The following is a 19,428-nucleotide window of genomic DNA, read 5'->3' as shown; positions in this document are numbered from 1 at the left end:
ATGAAAAAGAACCAGTTTGAGTCAGAGGATCTTGGTGAATGGAAAGTCAAGGCCCGAGGCCTGGCGCAGACTTAGGGTGTCCTTAGAGGGGTGCTAGCTCACATCCTCATCTTCTCAGAATCTAACAGAACCGCAGACTGAAAGCTATGTGTTTTGGAGCCCGCTGGGCACGCCCTCAGCTCAGGCTCCAACACGCTTCTTAGCAGAAGAAGATCAACAAGAACATGGGCGGAACTGTGCGTGAGCCTTTTAAGGTCTGAGAAGATTCACGCCTCTCAGGATGGGCTTGTCGAATGAGAAAGTCTGAAATTCCAAGCGGGAGGTTGGAAATAATGGGGAGTTTTATGACCCTTTGTGTGAGAGCATGGTAATTTGCATATGGAACTCGAATCAAAGTTACTAAAGATTCTTAGAACACTAATATATTGCCTATGTACCCACATATAATATAAACATGAGCAGCAATAAACTACATTTTGCATTTTGTAATACTTATGTGGATATTTTGGTAAAAGTAACTCAAAAGTAGTGTAACCCATTACAATTCAGAGACAGTAATATTGTAATGTAACTAATTACTTTCAAAAGACAGTAACTCGTAATATATAATGTATTACATTTTGGAAGTAACTTGCCCAACACTGTCAGTGGCAAAATTTAAATTTCAATATATACTGTTCCATCTAAATAAATTAAAAATAAAATAAAAAAACAGAAATCAAGAATAAAAAATAAAAAATAATTTCTACATGACATATATATCATATCTAAAATAAATTCATATATATACATACATACATGCATATAAAGGGCTGTCAAATCGATTAATCGCAACCAAAATTAAAGTATGTTTACATAATATGTATGTGTGTATATACTGTATATACTGTATTTATATGTCTACATAAATACACATACATGTATATATTTAATAAATATATGTAATATATATGTATATTTATATATAATATAAATCATACATAAGATGAATATATATATATATATATACACACACGCACACACACACACACACACATGTAAATGTATCTTAAATATATACATGAATTTATGTGTATTTAATGGAAACTATAAGAATTTCTGTGATGGTTTCTATTGTTTTTTTTTCAGCAGGGTAATGATACCCATACTGTGCTGCACATTATTGACAATATTGAGCTGAAGCTTGACTTTGCAAATTTAAAATCGCAAATCAAATCGCAATCGCAATCGCAATATCTGTCAAAAAAATCGCAATTTGATATTTTCCCCCAAATCGCACAGCCCTAGTATTTATATATATATCTAAATATATACAGTACACACAATATATTTGTCAGACTCTGCTCCGTGTTTTGTGTGTGTTTTGCTCCCCATATGTTTCCATGCCCTTATTTGGTTTTCCTGTTCCCATTATGTTCCCTGATTAGTTCCATTAGTTCCAGCTGTGTTATTAATTATCTTCATTTGCTCCTGTGTATTTAAAGTGTGTTCTGCCCCTCGTTTCCTGTCTGGTGTTGAATGTCTGTTGATGTCTACCTCCTCAGCTACGTGTTTTCCTGGTTCCCTTGATTTCATTAAAATCTTCTTTTTGATGTACTCCATGTCTCCTCGTTCCTCGCTCCGCACTCCAACACATTAGCAACGTGACAATATTATGTAAACACAAACTTTTATTTTGGATGCGACTTATCACAATTAATCGATTTGACAACCCTATGTTGAAACAGCTCAAGCACTTTTTTTAGTTAGTGCAAAGGAAAACAGAATCATTTTTCAGTTTATGCCTTATGATGTTATAAAACATTTTTGTATAATAGCTACAATTATACTTTTCTAATTACACTTATTAAAGGGTTAGTTCACCCCAAAATGAAAATTCTGTCATTAATTACTCACCCTTATGTTGTTCCAAACACGTAAGACCTTCGCTCATCTTCGGAATACAAATTAAGATATTTTTGTTGAAATGTGAGAGCTCTCAGACCATGCATAGACAGCAACGCAACTGTAATATTCCCAGGTCCAGAAACGTAGTAAGGACATCGGTAAAACAGTCCATGTGACATCAGTGGCTCAGTTTTGCGAAGCTACGAGAATACTTTTTGAGAGCAAAGAAAAAAAAATAACATAATTTTATATATCTTAATCTGTGTTACGAAGATGAACGAAGGTTTTACGGGTTTGGAACGACATGAGGGTGAGTAATTAATGACAGAATTTTTATTTTTGTGTGAACTATCCCTTTAAGTACTTATTTCCCCAGTGGCAGTAGCGTTCTTTGTGGTGGTCTTGTTTAGTGCTCACAAAATTAGTTTGGATCTCTGTATCTAATATAGCCCTTCATTCTTGATTTAATGACCTCACTATCACTTTGCAGATCTGTCACTCTCACTATCTTAAGACACTATAAATACAAAGCAAGTGGATACCTGCTTGATTGCTCCTCAAATTAAATAAATGGCCATTTTCCTCAGCGGGCACCAAGAGGCATATACTACAGAAAAAAGGTGACCTTTCTCCAGCACACTTCTCCTGATGGCAGCACGGAGCCCTGGGGAATATCGATGGTGCTCCCTTCCAAGCCCAATTACTCTACCGTGGACTGTTTACAATCCACTGTCATTAAAGATGTTAGGAGGATTGACTTTTTTGTACCCAGCCAGAGGTGTCTAGTTAAAGCATAGCAACTGGGAGCGCTTGCCCTTTCACATTTAAGCTGTGCTGAGAGAGGCGGCCCTCAGATCCCACTACGCCACATGGAGCATATGCAGTGTGGTAGCGCTCCGGGCCAGACCTGCAGCTCCGATAACGATCTCATCCCACATGATGAAGAAGTGTGAATGGAAGCTGCTTGTGATTAATGCCAACGTCAGTGCAAGTTCACACGTGCAATCTTGTTTAGAGTGTATACACATAGAGATGTTGAAGCGTTATTGAGCTTTTCCTCAATGGGGATCTGTACCGATGGAACTGAAGATATCTCAGCAGCTGTTTTAATTACAGGCTTGCAGTGAGAGCTGAGCAGCTCCAGTCAAACACTATTCAGCGATGTCCCTGCCCTGACAGAGGGAGGCTGGAGACCTGCTGTAATAACAGGGTGGTGATTCTTTTTCTGCCTGACAAGGGTGTACTTGTGCTTTGCCTTTAAAGGGATAGTTCACCCAACAACTCACCCTTAGAGTTGCACAATTAGTCAAAATAAAACCAAAATTGCAATATGTCTTAGTGTGATCATAAAATCGCAAAGGCTACAATTGAATTAAAAAAATATGTGTTCTGCGTGTTTTTTTACATGCAAAGAGCTGATGATCCGGTGTTTTCAGTGCCGGATCCGGATGATCCAGTGTTTTTTAGTTCGAAAATAATGTGTTTTTTTAACCTTAAACCGCATAAACACATTTCATTACACCAAATACACAAAATAATGTTCTTTTTAGCAGCATCATATGACCCCTTTAAACCGGCTGTTTTCAACAAAAGAGAAACTTTAAGGGCTGCCTTTATTTTAGCAGCCCGCCAGAATAAAAGCTTGATGGTTCAGCATTTGAAAATAATTAATAAATTATTGATATTAATGATTACATTGTTATTATTATGCTGTAAAAATAAAAATATTATATTTTGTATATATTCTATTTTTTACTCTAGTTTTTAAATTAATTTTTACAATAGTAATATTTCTTATTTATTTATTTAATAGAAACTCTCCAGGTTTGATGTGCTTGTTTGTAGGGCTACACAATTCGGCTAAATTTATTTTGATTATATATCAATATGAATCATGACTATATAATAATAATAATAATATAATAACATGAACAATTATTATTGTTATTATTTTATAGTTATATTGATATATAGAAAATTCCGCAGCCTAGAAGCATAATGCATTTTAAATGGCAATTTATGTAATAAAATCTATATGTTTTTTTCTTCATTCCAAGTCTATATAATGTTATATTTTATGTGGAACACAAAATACGATTGATCGATCGATTGATGCATGTATGTCAATGGTGTGAAAGTCAGTAGTAGGCATGGGCCGATTACCGGTTTCAAGGTATACCGCAATTTGAAAATTTCATGGTTTCAAAACCACAAATATTTTCCGTTATACCGTTCCTGCAGTATGCGCTGTTTTTCATGTCTCCTCAAAGACTGAAAGTGTAGGAATCCCTCAGGTTGAGTGCAGTGTAGAGAGTAACACGACCCTCCTCCTCCTGTTGGAGCGAGCGAGCGGTCAGTCACGTGTGTGTAGGATGGCCGAACTTAAGTAGCTTCCCCTGGAACTTACGCAATCGGCAACCGGACGTTTTTGTCTTATTGCAACTCGTCTCTGTTCTGGACTTGCACGCTGCTGTCAGAGAGTGAATCTGCGTCTCATTCAGAGCTCCTGCTGTTTGCTTTGTTCAGGCATAGTATCATTTCACAAAGCTAGTCAGAACAGAACATTCCGTTTTTGCTTCAAATTGGGTTATTATTAAATCGAATTATGTATATGAAATTATATAACTAAATGATATGAAATGATATAAATGGTATGTATATGAATTGTATAACTATAAGATTTAGACAGATCAAAATAATGTGTTTTTTTAACTTTAAACTGCATAAACACATTTCATTACACCAAATACACAAAATAATGTTCTTTTTAGCAGCATCATATGACCCCTTTAAGGTTATCATACCGTCAAAATCTCATACCGGCCCATGCCTAGTCAATAGGGTGTTTGTTGTTTTGGACACCACTGATTTTCATTGTATTAATATAATCAGTTGAAACATTCTTCAAACTATCCCTTGAAGAAACAGAGAAGGGCTGTTCAGATGTGCAAAAAACATGTACATTTGTAAGGAAAGGGAAATTAGTAAGGAGATCAAAGGGATGGAATAATTCTGGCTACTTTGAAACATAAAGTGGGAATGAGGAGTGGGCGGGGTTTTGAGGCAGGGTAGGAGGAGTCAGACTTGTTTATGAGTCACATATGCATGAGACAATCATATGTGTCAAAACAAAACTTGAACTTCCTGTTAGAGAACAGTGTGTCCCATTGGAGGATAGATTGACTTGTTGTCTTCAGTTTTCTGAGAAGAAGGGGAGGGATGAATTCAAATGAAGACAATGAGCAGTTAGTGTTGTTTGCAAGGAAAGAAAGAAATACACCCTGGAAACATCTGGAACCTGTTAATGTTTTCCTCGAGAGCTGCCTGCAGGAACTAACAACTATTCAGCTAATAGGCCTAGGTTATGTTCACAATGTAGTATAATACTCTTTGCCATTTATAAATTAATCCATTCTTTCACCTTATAGTGTAATAGTACTCTCTAAATGTCCGCCCTCATTTCCACCAACATGTCACCAAGTGTAGGTTGTCTGTTTATTTACCAGCCCTTCATGGGCTCTAGACCCAAGTAAATATGTTTATTTGTCTTTATCTCTTTCTTCATCTTAATACTGTGAGGTTCATGGCCTTGCCACTGGCAATATGATGTGCTGTTGTTCTTCACTACCTGTTCCTGCTGATAAACATCCTCTAGTGTGTCATTCAGAGCTCCAGGGACATTGCTTTAGAAACATTCTCATCTAAAAGGACAGTCTGTGTCTATAGGCTCACGACACCTCAAGTATTCATTACAGCCCTAGAATGTTGTGTTCCCTCATCATGTTGATAACTAGAAACCAGTTTCTAAGAAAAACACATCCATCTCTCGCAGTTGGTCGCACGTGGTGTTTCTCAAACATTCCTAGAATTTAAAGCCATGCTTTGGCTGGTTTTCACCTTGTGTAACCCAGCACGTCTAGTTATGATGCAATACTCTCACCGCCTGGCTGGACTGTGCTGCTTTTTGACTTCATATCATGCCTGTATTTTCCAATGTTTTGAAGCTTGTGATAGCTGTGGAGATATGATTGGAACGCAGCTCTGGAATCTCATAGTTTGAGTTTGTTTTTGGTCAACGGTGCTTTGTTGTAGGGTTGACCCGAAAACAAAATTAGGCTTCTGTAAGATAGCAACTTTTAACTGAATAATTAAAGTTTTCATTTAGGTAAAAACTGAAAATGAGGTTTTGGTTAATAAATTGGGTATTTTAACTCATTATGCTCTTTATGGTATCTTGTTCTCAGGTGATAAATTAAACCAGTGATAGTAAAGTTCTTAGGCAACTGTCACGGTTCGCTACTGTGAGGAGCACGAAGCGAGGAAAGAGGAGACGCAGAGTCGAATTCAAACTTATTAACTTTAATAATATCCAGGGAAACAGGAAAACACACGTAGCAAGGGTTGACATCAACAATTCCAGACAAGGGAGAACAGAATGGGCTAGAACGCAAATAGGGCAGATAACGAGGGGCAGGCAGGTGAGGAGGATAACTAATAATGAGAAACACCTGGGACTAATAGAACTAAATGAGGACAGGAAGGACCAAATAAGACCAAATAAGGACCAATATCACTGGGGAGGGGGGGGGCGCCCTGGAGGCTGGTGCAAGACAGGGACACGGGAAGGCCTCCAGGGCGGATCAGGGAGCTCCAGGAGCCATGGCGGAGCAGGCAGTTCAGGTTGCCATGGCGGAGCTGGTAGCTCAGGGGGCCATGGTAGAGCAGGCAGTTCAGGTTGCCATGGCGGAGCAGGGGACTCAGGAGGCCATGGCGGATCAGGCAGTCCAGGAGGCCAATGCAGATCAGGGGACTCAGGACGCCATGGCGGAGCAGGGGACTCAGGAGGCCATGGTGGATCGAGGAGCGGGCACTCGAGGTCACTCTGGAGGAGCTGACACAGGAGGGGGCTCTGGAGGTGCAGGGCTGGCTAACTCGGGGGAATCAGGAGACGAAGGAGGGCTGGACGGTACCAGCGGAGATGAAGGAGAAGACTCAGGGGATGATGGAGAGCTCGACGGGACCAGCGGAGACGAAGGAGAACTTTCTGGAGCGGATTCTGGGGTGAGGATAGGAGCCGAGAACTCTGGAGGTAGCGCCATGTCCAGACGGCCGGCAGGCCTGACGGCAAGCTGGTTCTGGATCAGGGATGGACACTCTCCAGACACCGGAGGATCCCTTCCCTCCAGCTCAGTCCAGTGGTGTCTGGGAGGTCCACGGGGCGATGGTAGTTGGCCCCGATCCAGAACAGAGTTAATTGTGGTGTCATCCAACGCTGTAGTAGCGGTGAGCCCGCAGAATTCCCAGGCGAACTCTATGAAGGGAAAATCCCTGTGGGCTAGAGTGGAGAACCGAGCGGCTATTTCCATGGCCACAGAGAGAAATAGAAAAACAAAAAAACTTTCAAAAACGGAAAAGAAACGGAGAGGAGAGGTGCTGCTCACTTTTTGTTGGTCTGGAATTCTGTCACGGTTCGCTACTGTGAGGAGCACATAGCGAGGAACGAGGAGACGCAGAGTCGAATTCAAACTTATTGACTTTAATAATATCCAGGGAAACAGGAAAACACACATAGCTAGGGTTGACATCAACAATTCCAGACAAGGGAGAACAGAACAGGCTAGAACTCAAATAGGGCAGATAACGAGGGGCAGACAAGTGAGGAGGATAACTAATAATGAGAAACACCTGGAACTAATAGAACTAAATGGGGACAGGAACAGGAAGGACCAAATAAGGACAAACAGGAATTAAACGGGAACATACACGTGACAGCAACGAGATGCCTTTTAATATTTCAGATGAACATATTTTACAAATTGCTACTCTAGCATCATTTTTGGTCGGGGTAAAGTGTGTCATGTTTCTTGGGGTCATGCTTACCTGATTTAGCTTACAAAGTAAACGCTGTCGGAAAAGCACTGATTAAATGTGACTCTTTCAGTCAACAGTTTGGGCTATTCAAAACTATTTCATCCATTGTTTGTTTTTCTTTTTCTGCCCACACTTTGTTCAACGGTTCCTTTTGCACCTCTCATCAAATGGCCCGTGTGTTTGATTGTGCATAGCATGCTCAGGGCCATTTGACTTCAGATGAAGTCACAGATGAAGAGGTCAAGTTCAAGAAATGACTGATATGTGATGGCAGCGTTAATGATGTCCTCGAGTTGATCAACCAAAGAGATGCTCCATTTCATTTCTCCTTCCCATCCCCCACCACTGCCAGCCCAGCTCAAATCAGCCCATTATGCAATCAGACTGACAACCAGTGGCAGTGCCCCTTGTAGCTCCTGGACTGCATTGATCCCAGATCCCATAAACGGATCTACAGCGGAACTGGGGCGGTGGGCTTTCCTGGGATCAGATTACGAAGTCATAAGCCCATGAGCTGCTTGTAAATTTTGATAAAATTTTACGAAGACAAACACTATTTTTTCTTGAATAACGTGGATTAGGAATGCACCAATATTAAAATTGTGGTTGATACTGATAAGCCAATAATGGTTTTGCTAAGCAGATATTAAAAGTCTTCAGAAGATATCAAATATTTTGTCTAAATCAAAATTAAACACTAAAAACTAAAATCAATAATTTTAAATGCTACAGGTACAAGATTACGTTTAGCTGTGTTATTAAATTATTAGTGTTATTATTAATAGGAATCCACCAGCATGAATTTTTACCAAACACTGAAACAAAAAATAAGTTTTCATTTAACCAAAACCAAAACGTTTCTGTATTTAAATTTGGTTAACTGAACTCGGTATGTTGTTCAGTGTGTCATGTTCTCATCTGATATTTTAAACCAGCCTCACGATATTTCATTCAAACAAATTTTCAATATTGTTCTTCTAACTGATTTTTGATCACGGTTGTATCTTATCTATGTTGTGTGTAGAAAATAGACACTAATTTGTCATTGCAGAAGTGCTGATTAAATGTCAATAATTTTGGCTCTTCAAAACTATTTTGGCCAAAATCAATCTTTTTTTTTTTTTTCGTTTTGCTGTTTTGGCTGAATATTTTCGGTTTGTGAAATTTCAGTGTTGTATTGCTAGTTATTAAGGAATAAGGCAAACATGAATACGGCAATACGGCAAAGGTAACCTAAATTTAAAAACAAGGGAAATTAGCAAAAAACAATTAAAAATGAGCAATATTGACCAATAATCAATATGGTACTAATATATTTCGCACTCCAAACATGCACCAATGAATTGTTCACAAGAATTGTGCATCACTAAAGTAAATGGAGTCAATTCTGATTAGACTTGTGCCGGTATTCGGTAATGCGATATATCACGGTAATGAATATGCACGATATTGTTATAGTGGGCACTTCTAAATACCGTGAATAATTATATATTACAAATTATTCAGAATTTTGAATGCATTTTAAGAATACTTTTCCCATAAACTGGTCAAAATGCACAACACCGCTGTATGCTGCGTGAAAGATGGTGTGCACTCTGATGTAAACAAGCGCGGACGTGAAGCACATGGCCGAACATGTGAGAAACGCTCTGGATGAAAGCGCACTTTCACTCTCTGACAGCAGATGGCGCTAAACTGCAGAAATAATAATAATAATAATAATAATAATAATAATAATAATAATAATAATAATTCATTTAAATGCAGCCGTTACCCCGGAAACCCTGTAAACAAAGCAGCTGCACTACTTCCTGTTTCTGAATCATGTTTAAATGATTTAAATAGCCATTCAGATTTGTGTATTTGCTATGATGTTCATCACAGCGCCAAATACTTAAATATTTAGACTTAATAGGCTATTTATTTTCAAACTTTTTTTTTACATTTTAATCTGGACTACAACATGCCCTAGATATTGTTTGAAAGTGTTTTGATTCTTTATTGTTCGGTCACACTTTACATTAGGGCTTCATTAGATAACATTAGTTAACATAAACTGCCAATGAAAAATTCTTCTGAACATTCATTAATCTTAGGTATTCCAATATTTAATAACACGTTGTTAAAATCGAAAGTTGCAACCGTGTTATTTAATGAGCTAACATGAACTAAGACTTGTATTTTTTAAACAAAGATTAATAACTTCTGTAGCAAATGTAGCTATTGCTCATTGTGAATGTTAATGCATTAACTAAGGTTAACTAATGAGGTCTTATTGTAAAGTGATACCTATTGGTCTTTATAGTTCTTTTGCACTTTAATCTGTGTAAAACTTTTTAACTTTATACATTTTTCTGTATTGCTTTATTGCATTTAAATGTTCAGTTATTTTTCTTATAAGACAAAAAGTTATTAAACCTGTTATACTGTATTATGAAAGCACTTTTTTTTTTTATACTTAATTTCAATATCGTGATAATACCGTATACCGTAATAAAAGCATTAGCAATTAATCGCAACATAAAAATTTGATACCGGCATATCCCTAATTCTGATTTCATTTTGACTTTAAGGATCCTGTCATTTTTAAAACTCCATAAGGAGTAGCAGAGATTTTGAGTATTCAGTCATCTTGAATGGGTGAGGTAATGAGATACAGTGAGGAGGAACGAGAGGTAATGTGGGCAAATGGAATGTTGACCGCTATGACAAGCTCTTCCCACACACACTCTCCACAGGCAACCACTTATGAGCAGCACATAAAATGGCCGCGCTTTCTTTGTTAATGGACCAGTCCATCACAACTGCATTAATGGGCTGCCAACATCAATTCACTGGAAGTTACCATGAATCATAATACTTTGAGATGAGATGGTGGAGGAAGCGCTGTAGATTGGTGGCTTGTCTTGTTTACTGTAAAAGCCCACTTCCTAGAATTAACCAGGGGCCTCGTGTTTTTTATTTGGCCAGCATTCAGAGTCTAATTCCTTAAGTATTGACACAGCAGCCCTAATAGCTTTTATGAGGCTAGTGTGTCTAAACGGTTTCAACAACATGAGGTTTGCATGCCAGGATTTGAAACGTGAGTCGTTTTCACTTACGCACGTGCCTGGATTTCCACAACCACCTGCTTGCTGGAGGACATGGACCTGTGTGCAAACAAATCAGTGCCGTTGATGGATGTTTGCTGTTATGTGCTGTTTCTGAGTAAAAATATGTTTCTTGTTTTTTTTCTTTTAGGAAACGCCAAGTTCTGTATTCCTGGTTATGGAGGTGAGCATAAAGCATGTATTCACCCCTCTTTCTCTCCTCTCTCTTGCTTCTCATTTCCACACGCTCTTGTTTTTGTCATAAGGCCACAGCGCGCCTAATGTTTCATGGCTATGCTTTCTAGTATTGCCCAACACTGCAGTCTTTGAATGAGAAACAAACACATGACGAGGCCAAACTAAAAATATCCGTTCAGGGAAAGCTGCTCTCAAAAACTATTTCAAGAGCTTTAATATCAACTATCTTTAGTGTGTAATATCAGTCCAACACTTCTGATGTATGTACCTTATGATAATGTAACCTGCTGGCTTTCTGAGTATTGTTTATTGGCACCTGTCTGTGTGGCATGAGAGGGTGTTTGCAACTAGAGTTTGGTGCAAACAGGTCTGCTTCTGAAACACTCAAAGTCCTCAACACCAGAGTCACTCACAATTAGTACACACTGATGCAGTTTGCTCTTTGTGCATGCACATGTGTCCAAGTTCTTGGTTTTCCTTTAGATTAAACAGTAAAGCATGGTGCTAGCAAGGTCATGGGTTCAGATCTGTATGCTTTATATAAGAGCATCTTCCAAATGTATACATGTGAATTGAAAATGTTGTGGTAAATACACTGAAAAAAATGTTTCATTCATCCAATTAAAAAAATTTAAGTTAGGGCAAGTTATTTATTTTTCATTGGCTCAAGTTAAAAAATATAGATGTGAATCATTACCCAAATTTTTTTTAATTGGATGAATGAAACATTTTTTTCAGTGTAAGGAGTGACTAGTCATCTGATTGATTTCCCTCCTCTGGTCCGAAAATAAGGGAGTCAAGGAAAATATTTCGTAGTTAATAAAATTGGGAAAGTTATGTAAATTAATGACATATTAAAAAGTATAAATCAGGGTTATTATAGTTAAAGCTGCAGTCCGTAACTTTTTTTGGTTAAAAATGATCCGAAATCAATATTTGAGCAAGTACATAACCAGCCAGTGTTCAAAACTATCGCCTTACTTTAGCCCGATTCACAACGGTCAGCTTATAATTATGTTTTCTAATTTGAGTGGTTGACTGGCTACTAGGCTATCTCATGTGAGGATCCTGCAGGTGGCCGATCGTTTATATGAGAATAAAGTATAACAATAATAATAATTTGAACGGTTTGATGTGATATGAGCTAACCGATCTTTAGATTTAATCACCATTGGTAGCGAGATTTTTGGTAATGCTTTTTTCCTCAGTTGGTCAGAACAAACGTGGCAGACTTGTTACTATAGTTACTATAGATGACAATATATGGTGAAAATTCTTATTTGGGTCATATATTCCAAGACGTAGGCTAGAATCTGTGATTGCGAAGTACAGTAAATATCCACACCGGTGCGGTGACTGACTGCCACACATACTCTTCAGAACATTAGATTCATCCGTGCTGGAGCCGTGCCGGCGCACAACCCACGCAAGGAAGATAATTCCGCACACAGCTGCAATTCCAGGTTTTCAAACAGAGATGGCGACAAAGAGGCAAAACTTACGGACTGCAGCTTTAACTAACACTAAAACCACAAAAAGTTACTTAAACTTGAACTGAAATAAAATATTGTAATGGTATTATTTACAAAGCAACATTTCTCATTTTCATTTCGTTTAACTTGATATACTAAAATAACGAAAACTGAAATAGTCAATAAAAAATGAATAAAAAAGCAACAAAATTACAAACAATAATTGAAAATAGAAAATACTAAAATTAAGTACCATTTATATGGTATATACTAAAGCTAAAATTAAAATGAAAACAGAAAATAAATAATACTGTTATAGGTATTTCTAGATACCTTTTATTTATTTCTAGTTATCTGCTCGGAAATATTTTAGAGTTAAAAATGGCTCTTCTTGATTACTTCTATAGAATAAAACTTGCTTGTAAGCCAGATGCAAAATTGATCACATTGTTTTATTTTTTTAAAGCCTTCGATCAAAGGTCCTGATGTTCAGTCAGAGGTTTAAAGATGTTATGTCATGTTAAATGTAGTGTATTATCTCTATCCACCCAGTATGCTCAGGGCTATTTCTCTCCCTCCATCAATGATGTGGAAATTTACTGACCGCCAATACACACTGACATTCCCATAATGCTGCATCACTTCATCAGATTCATTGATGTGTGTGTCACTACACCACCCTATCCTCCTCTTGCAGCACATGAAATATCCAGTCCTCGAGCCTCGACATAGTTTTTTATTGTTCTGTATTGATTTTAAAGTTGAGTTTTATTTTTCTCTGTTTGTTTCCTCTTCAAGTACTGCAATGGAGGAGACTTGGCAGACTATTTGCAAGGTAAGCAGCTTGTGGTCATTTGGTCAGTAGTCTCAAATAAAAAAGCATTGTTTTTAAAACACATTTTAGAAAAGTCCACCTATAAATAGGTTTCTTTGCACATTAAATGGGGAAATGAGACAGTTTTTACGTCTTTCTTAGTGAGCCAGAGTTGAAGTGTTTGCCTCCAGGGCTCAATCTTAAAACACACTTACCTCCAACACTCTCAGAGAGCTACTACTGCCTCTATTATCATATATATTTAAAGCTTTGCCCACAAGCCCATTGTGAATAAACTGTGAAGTCTGTTGTTAGGTGTTTACGAATAGTCTTTGTTCTGCCAAAGGAATCTGATTGGTCTATAAACCATGTTTTCACTGAATGTGTGACGCAGAGGGCATAATAGAGATGACTCAGGTGCCATTTACTTAGTGCTTGTGATGTTGGCTGGACTGTTACCCCTTGTTATGTTCAGATGGAGTGTTATCTTTGTTTAACCATGACGGATGACACAGTACAGCAGGTTTCGGCCTCTCACACTTCTCCCCTTGTATAATTATGCAACCGTTCCTTAGTTATACAACCTCTCCGCTACGTCAAACACTGTGTTTTGGGATCCGTACGAGGTTCATTGTGATCATAATTGCTTTGTTTACAGAGCAGATTGGGTGAAGGGAATCCTCTTAACAGCTCAGTGGATTACACCAGTTTTGCTCTAACAGGGAACCTGGAGCAACATTACTACATGTAAAAGCCCTGAGCAGCTTCTGATTTTAACATTTATTCCAATCAGAGGCTGAGAGAACATGACAGTGATGGTCTTGGATTAGCTCAGTGTAGTGGACATTCTTATTTACAGGGATTGTTCATCCAAAACTAATTCTGATATTATTACTCACCCTAAAAGTGCTCAACAATAAGGATGGCCTGCATTGTAACTTGACCTATTTGGCAAGCGCTGTGTCTTCATTTTTGTGCATTGGAAACTTAAACATTTGGAATTCTGCTTGTCAACTTTTTATCTATCAGTAAGAATGGGTGGAAAACGTCTCAGGTTGCGCCGGCCAAACAAGTTGGTGTTTTTTCAATGTAGGCTTCAGACACGGGTCACGACGAGGCGTTCCCCATAGCGACCCCTAGAGGACGCAGTTCGAAGTTCCACGAAAGGGAACTAATCAGTAATGTTTTGGCGTGGATGCCATTTTTCGAATTATTATTGGTTATTATTATTATTATTAGTTTCCTGTGTGTTTATAATTACTGTATGATTTATAGGTTTTATTGTGTATTTTCTTTGTTTCTTTGTAAAGAATATAGTTATTGTATTGTAAGAATTGTATTGTGTTATTGTATAAATATTGTAAAGAGGATAGTTCACCCAAAAATTAAAATTCTGTCATTAATTACTGACCCTCATGTTGGAACAAACCTGTAAGACCTTTGTTCATCTTCGGAACACAAATTAAGATGAAATCCGAGAGCTCACTGACCCTCCCATAGACAGCAACGCAACTTACACGTTCAAGGCCCAGAAAGTTAGTAAAGACATTGTTAAAATAGTCCATGTGACATCAGTGGTTCAACCATAATTTTGTCCTTACTACCTTTTTGGCCCTTGAACGTGGTAGTTGCATTGCTGTCTATGCAGGGTCAGAAAGCTCTCGGATTTCATCAGAAATCTCTTAATGTGTGTTCTGAAGATGAACGAAGGTTTTTACGGGTTTGGAACGACATGAGGGTGAGTAATTAATGACAGAATTTTCATTTTTGGGTGAACTATCCCTTTAACATTTGATGAAAATTAAAATGTGTGTGTGGAAAATGTGTATGTATTTATATAAAAATAAATATCAGAATAAAGATTAAAAATTTACATTTAAACAAGAACTTTACAGTTATACATGTAAATATGATGTTATTAATTTCAATACATTAAATATTAAATTTATACGTTTTGTGTTGGGCCACTGAAAATGTTGGCAGGCACTACTGGCCAAGCTGGGTGTGGTGAAAAATCATGGATATTATTCAAATCTTACAAGGTCAGGACTTTTCAATAGTCATTTCATGCCTACATTTCGAGTTATGCTTAGTTCTACAATATTTCTTTGACTATAAATGACTCATTGGCTATAGTGAATCGTCTGTGTTATCCCTTTAAAGGTGTGGTCACTTTAGCAACATTTTAGCCATTTCAGCAGAAAAGATCCATTGTCTATAGACAGTAGCCTAGTGATGTGAAGCACAGCTCGCACAGAAGTCACTTTCAAACCAAGCTGCTTTCTGTTGGCCATCACAGCGAATTTGTGACCAACTTGCGTGACGATGCACAAACTGCATGGGGGAATCTTTCACCCTCACCCAAAATTTCCAATCATGTGGATTCCTACTGAAATCACTGCATTCCTCAGAGAAAACTTGCCTAACAACCTTAGTGTAAAAAAAAACCCGTTTTGCTCTTTAAAACTAGTGAATCTGAGGTTTCTTGACACATAAAGCCAGTTGATTTTCAGGAAATGTTCTGTTTAGAAGCATTGTGATGTAAGCGGTCATACAATCTTGCAAGGGTATCTGGGTAAATGAGGTTTTTATAGAATGTCTTAATGGATTTTATAGCCATGTTACTCAGCAGTACGATGTCTTTGCTCTTTCAGCCAAGGGCACTTTACGAGAGGACACGCTGAGGGTCTTTCTACAGCAGATTGCAGCAGCCATGCGCATCCTCAACAGCAAGGGGATCATTCACAGAGACCTCAAACCTCAGAACATCCTGCTGTCCTACACGGGCCGCAAGAAGTCCAGCATCAACGGCATACGCATCAAGATTGGTAACACTCTCCCCAGCGATTTATTGCTAATATTATGTGCTGTACATCTACTGTAAAATTGAAATGTCTAAAACCACATTACAAATCTGGGATCCAAAATTGAACTTAAAACTGGAAATGAATATCTCAGGATGTTTGTAGTCCACTGTGCATGTACCTAATCTTTCATAACTAACAGTCTATGTAATACACTTTCCACCCTCTGATCTCTCACACAGCCGGTTCTTTGTTTCCATTGTCTCAGTCTGTGCAGAAGTTAAAAGTTGTGACTCTCAGACAGCAGCATGTTGCTATTAATAACACCGGCGCTGTCTTTGTTTTACAGCTGACTTTGGTTTTGCAAGATATCTCCAGAGCAACATGATGGCGGCCACATTATGTGGATCCCCAATGTACATGGTCAGTAGCCACAAGCTGAATTCTGTCTCACTGTCTCAGATTTGTGAAATATAGCAGATGCGTGAGACATCATCATATTCTTATAATCTGTCACCTCTCCACACAGGCTCCAGAAGTGATCATGTCCCAGAACTATGATGCCAAAGCTGACCTGTGGAGCATTGGGACTGTCATTTATCAGTGCCTCGTGGGAAAGCCGCCTTTCCAGGTTAGTTTCATGACGCTGAAGTTAAAGTAACATATTTTGAATACTAACTGTAAGTGTTATTTTGATGGTGATTTTAAATGGTGTTTCATGTGTTTATGTGACCAGGCTAACAGTCCACAGGACTTGAGGATGTTCTATGAGAAGAACAAGACTTTGGTGCCAAAGTAAGAGCACTAACTAATTTTAGTTTTTCTTTTGTCGTATTATGCGTCATAATGCTAAATGTTGTAAAGTAAAACCACAGTTGTCTCATATTATGGTTGGGCTGTTTTAGATACTGATACCTAAATAATAGTAGTGATCAATATAATGCTGATACGTATATAGTCTACTGTTCAAAAGTTTGGAAAACAGAAAATATTTTTTTTTTTTTTTTTTTAGTGAGGATGAATTCAATGGATTTAAAAAGTCAGTAAAGACTGCAAAAGATTTCTATTCCAAATAAATGGCGTTCTTTTCATTGAAGACTCCTGAAAAAATATATCACAGCTTACAGAAAAATATTAAGCAGCACAAGCTGTTTCAATACTGATAATATTAAGAAAACATTTTTGAGCAGCAAATCAGCATATTAGAATGATTTCTGAAGGATCATGTGACACTAAAGACTGGAGTAAGAGTACAATTTTAGCTCTACCTAATAATTTACATATTCAAATAGAAAACAGTTATTTTACATTGTAATAACATTTCACAATATTACTGTTCTTACTGTATTTGATTGTACCTAATGTATTTAAATATCTTTTGACCTTTCAAATCTTTTACACTTTTTTTTTTAATTTTCAGTACTGTATATACACAAAATAACTGAAATGAAAAGAACACTTAATTTACGTATTATGTACTCAAAATTAACTGAACATTTTTAATTTTTATAATATTTTATTAAGCCAGTAATCTCAAAATGGCCAGTCACTGGTTGCTATTTACTAAATAACTAATGCTTTGTTCACAGCATCCCGAGAGAGACGTCTCCTCAACTGGAAGATCTGCTGCTGGGGCTGCTCCAGAGGAACCAGAAGGACCGTATGGATTTTGGTCAGTGTATTTCTGTTGTTTTAATGCGTTGTGGGAGGATCTGCACCTTGTTGTTCCCTCTTCCTTATTGTATACTCTTCTGTCTGCAGACACTTTTTTCAGTCATCCTTTCTTGGAACCGACATCAACTATTAAAAAATGTAAGTAAGGGAGCATTTGATGAGCCAATTTGATGAGTAAGGTGTGGCTGGACACTAAAACAGCTTTTGTTTTACCCAGCATGCCCTGTGCCAGTTCCTACGTGCTCTGGCTTGGTCACAGACAGCACGTGTGGCAGCTCTCCTTCCTGTCGTTACGTCTCTCCGCCGGTAAACCCCTTACATTGTCAAAGCTGAATCCACTGTCACAATGCCACAGGCGTGAGCAGAGGTGTTGTGTGAGATGATTATGGCATTCAGAAGGGTAAGTTAATCCAGTGTTTACCTTCACCTTTGTGTTGCAGTCCCTGCCAGACATGCAGACTCTCCCTGAGGACGTGTTGTCCTCTCCACCTCTCGGCCCTCCCAACTACCTGCAGCTGTCCAAAGAGTCGGGCGGCAGCACCAGCAGCAAGAACTCCTCAAGCGACACTGACGACTTTGTGCTGGTGCCCCATCTCTCTGGAGAACAGTCCTGTGAGTCACATAACGTCACCGAACACATGCCAAGCGCCTAGACGGACCACAGTTTTTCAGTTAAAATATTAAAACATTCTTAAAACAAGATACATTTATTTTATAATCTACGTTTTTTTACTCTATTTGACCATTAATGTAAGATAATGTAACTAAAGATATTTATGATTCATAATATGCTTCATTTTTTACTCCATGTGGGTAAGGTTTATTTAAAATAATTTTAATCCTAGATCTAGATAAGTTTGAGGTTTGTGCTGAAAACATGAAAAAAAAAAATGCTATTGTGTTTGAAAACACATTTAATTTAACTTGTATTTTCTGAGAACAAGCCTTAGTATCTTACACAATTTTATAAAAATATTCATATTTTAATATTAAGTATAATGTCTTTATAATGGTTCAGTATTATCATTCTGTCATGGAGAATAAATCTTGAATTAATTTAATTTTTTAATGCAAGCCTTTATTTAAGCCTTTTTATAAATATAGCAAAATATAAACATTGAAAAATATGTAATTCAAGATATATTTTCTCAATTTTGGATGTTTTTAAGTTTTGTTATGGTTATTGTAAGTATGTTTAAATCTTGAATAAATTTTTTCTCTTACTACATCGGCTAATGATTTAAGAAAATATTTTATAAAACTGTAAAAAATATATTTAAAAAACAGAAAATATTGAAAAATACATGTAACTCCATATACATGATGTAGATTCTCTTAGTTTTGTAAGATATTAAATTTAGAAGCAAATTTGGATATTTTTACTGGAAACCAAAACGAAAAATACAGAGCAAGAAAATGAATATTTGCAGTGTTCCGTTTTTACACACACACACACACACACACACACACTGCCTGTGTGTGTTTTTTAGCGTATAGAGAGGCGTCAGCTGAGTCAGCGCTACGAAAGCCTTCCAGCGCTGATTACGCTCTCACACGCTGTGATTTGTTGGTGTATGTGAGACCGTGTATTTATGTAGTTCTCACGGCTGTCTTTCTTT

At 37.6% G+C, this 19,428-nt stretch overlaps 1 protein-coding gene across 1 annotated transcript in view; it reads left to right on the top strand.

The window, feature by feature from the left end:
* LOC107729108 (serine/threonine-protein kinase ULK2-like) overlaps positions 1-19,428 on the top strand; it is a 42,608-nt gene that overhangs the window by 8,504 nt on the left and 14,676 nt on the right. The window contains exons 4-13 of the mRNA XM_016539479.1: positions 10,999-11,031; positions 13,316-13,352; positions 15,986-16,159; positions 16,485-16,558; positions 16,665-16,766; positions 16,872-16,930; positions 17,725-17,807; positions 17,897-17,947; positions 18,027-18,115; positions 18,250-18,421. Coding sequence (XP_016394965.1) covers positions 10,999-11,031; positions 13,316-13,352; positions 15,986-16,159; positions 16,485-16,558; positions 16,665-16,766; positions 16,872-16,930; positions 17,725-17,807; positions 17,897-17,947; positions 18,027-18,115; positions 18,250-18,421 — 874 coding nt within the window. The remainder of the gene's footprint in view (positions 1-10,998; positions 11,032-13,315; positions 13,353-15,985; positions 16,160-16,484; positions 16,559-16,664; positions 16,767-16,871; positions 16,931-17,724; positions 17,808-17,896; positions 17,948-18,026; positions 18,116-18,249; positions 18,422-19,428) is intronic.

Source organism: Sinocyclocheilus rhinocerous, unplaced genomic scaffold (assembly GCF_001515625.1).
Source record: "Sinocyclocheilus rhinocerous isolate Xijiao unplaced genomic scaffold, SAMN03320098_v1.1 scaffold1870, whole genome shotgun sequence".
Lineage (NCBI taxonomy): Eukaryota > Metazoa > Chordata > Actinopteri > Cypriniformes > Cyprinidae > Sinocyclocheilus > Sinocyclocheilus rhinocerous.
This window is presented reverse-complemented; position numbering and strand designations above follow the sequence as displayed.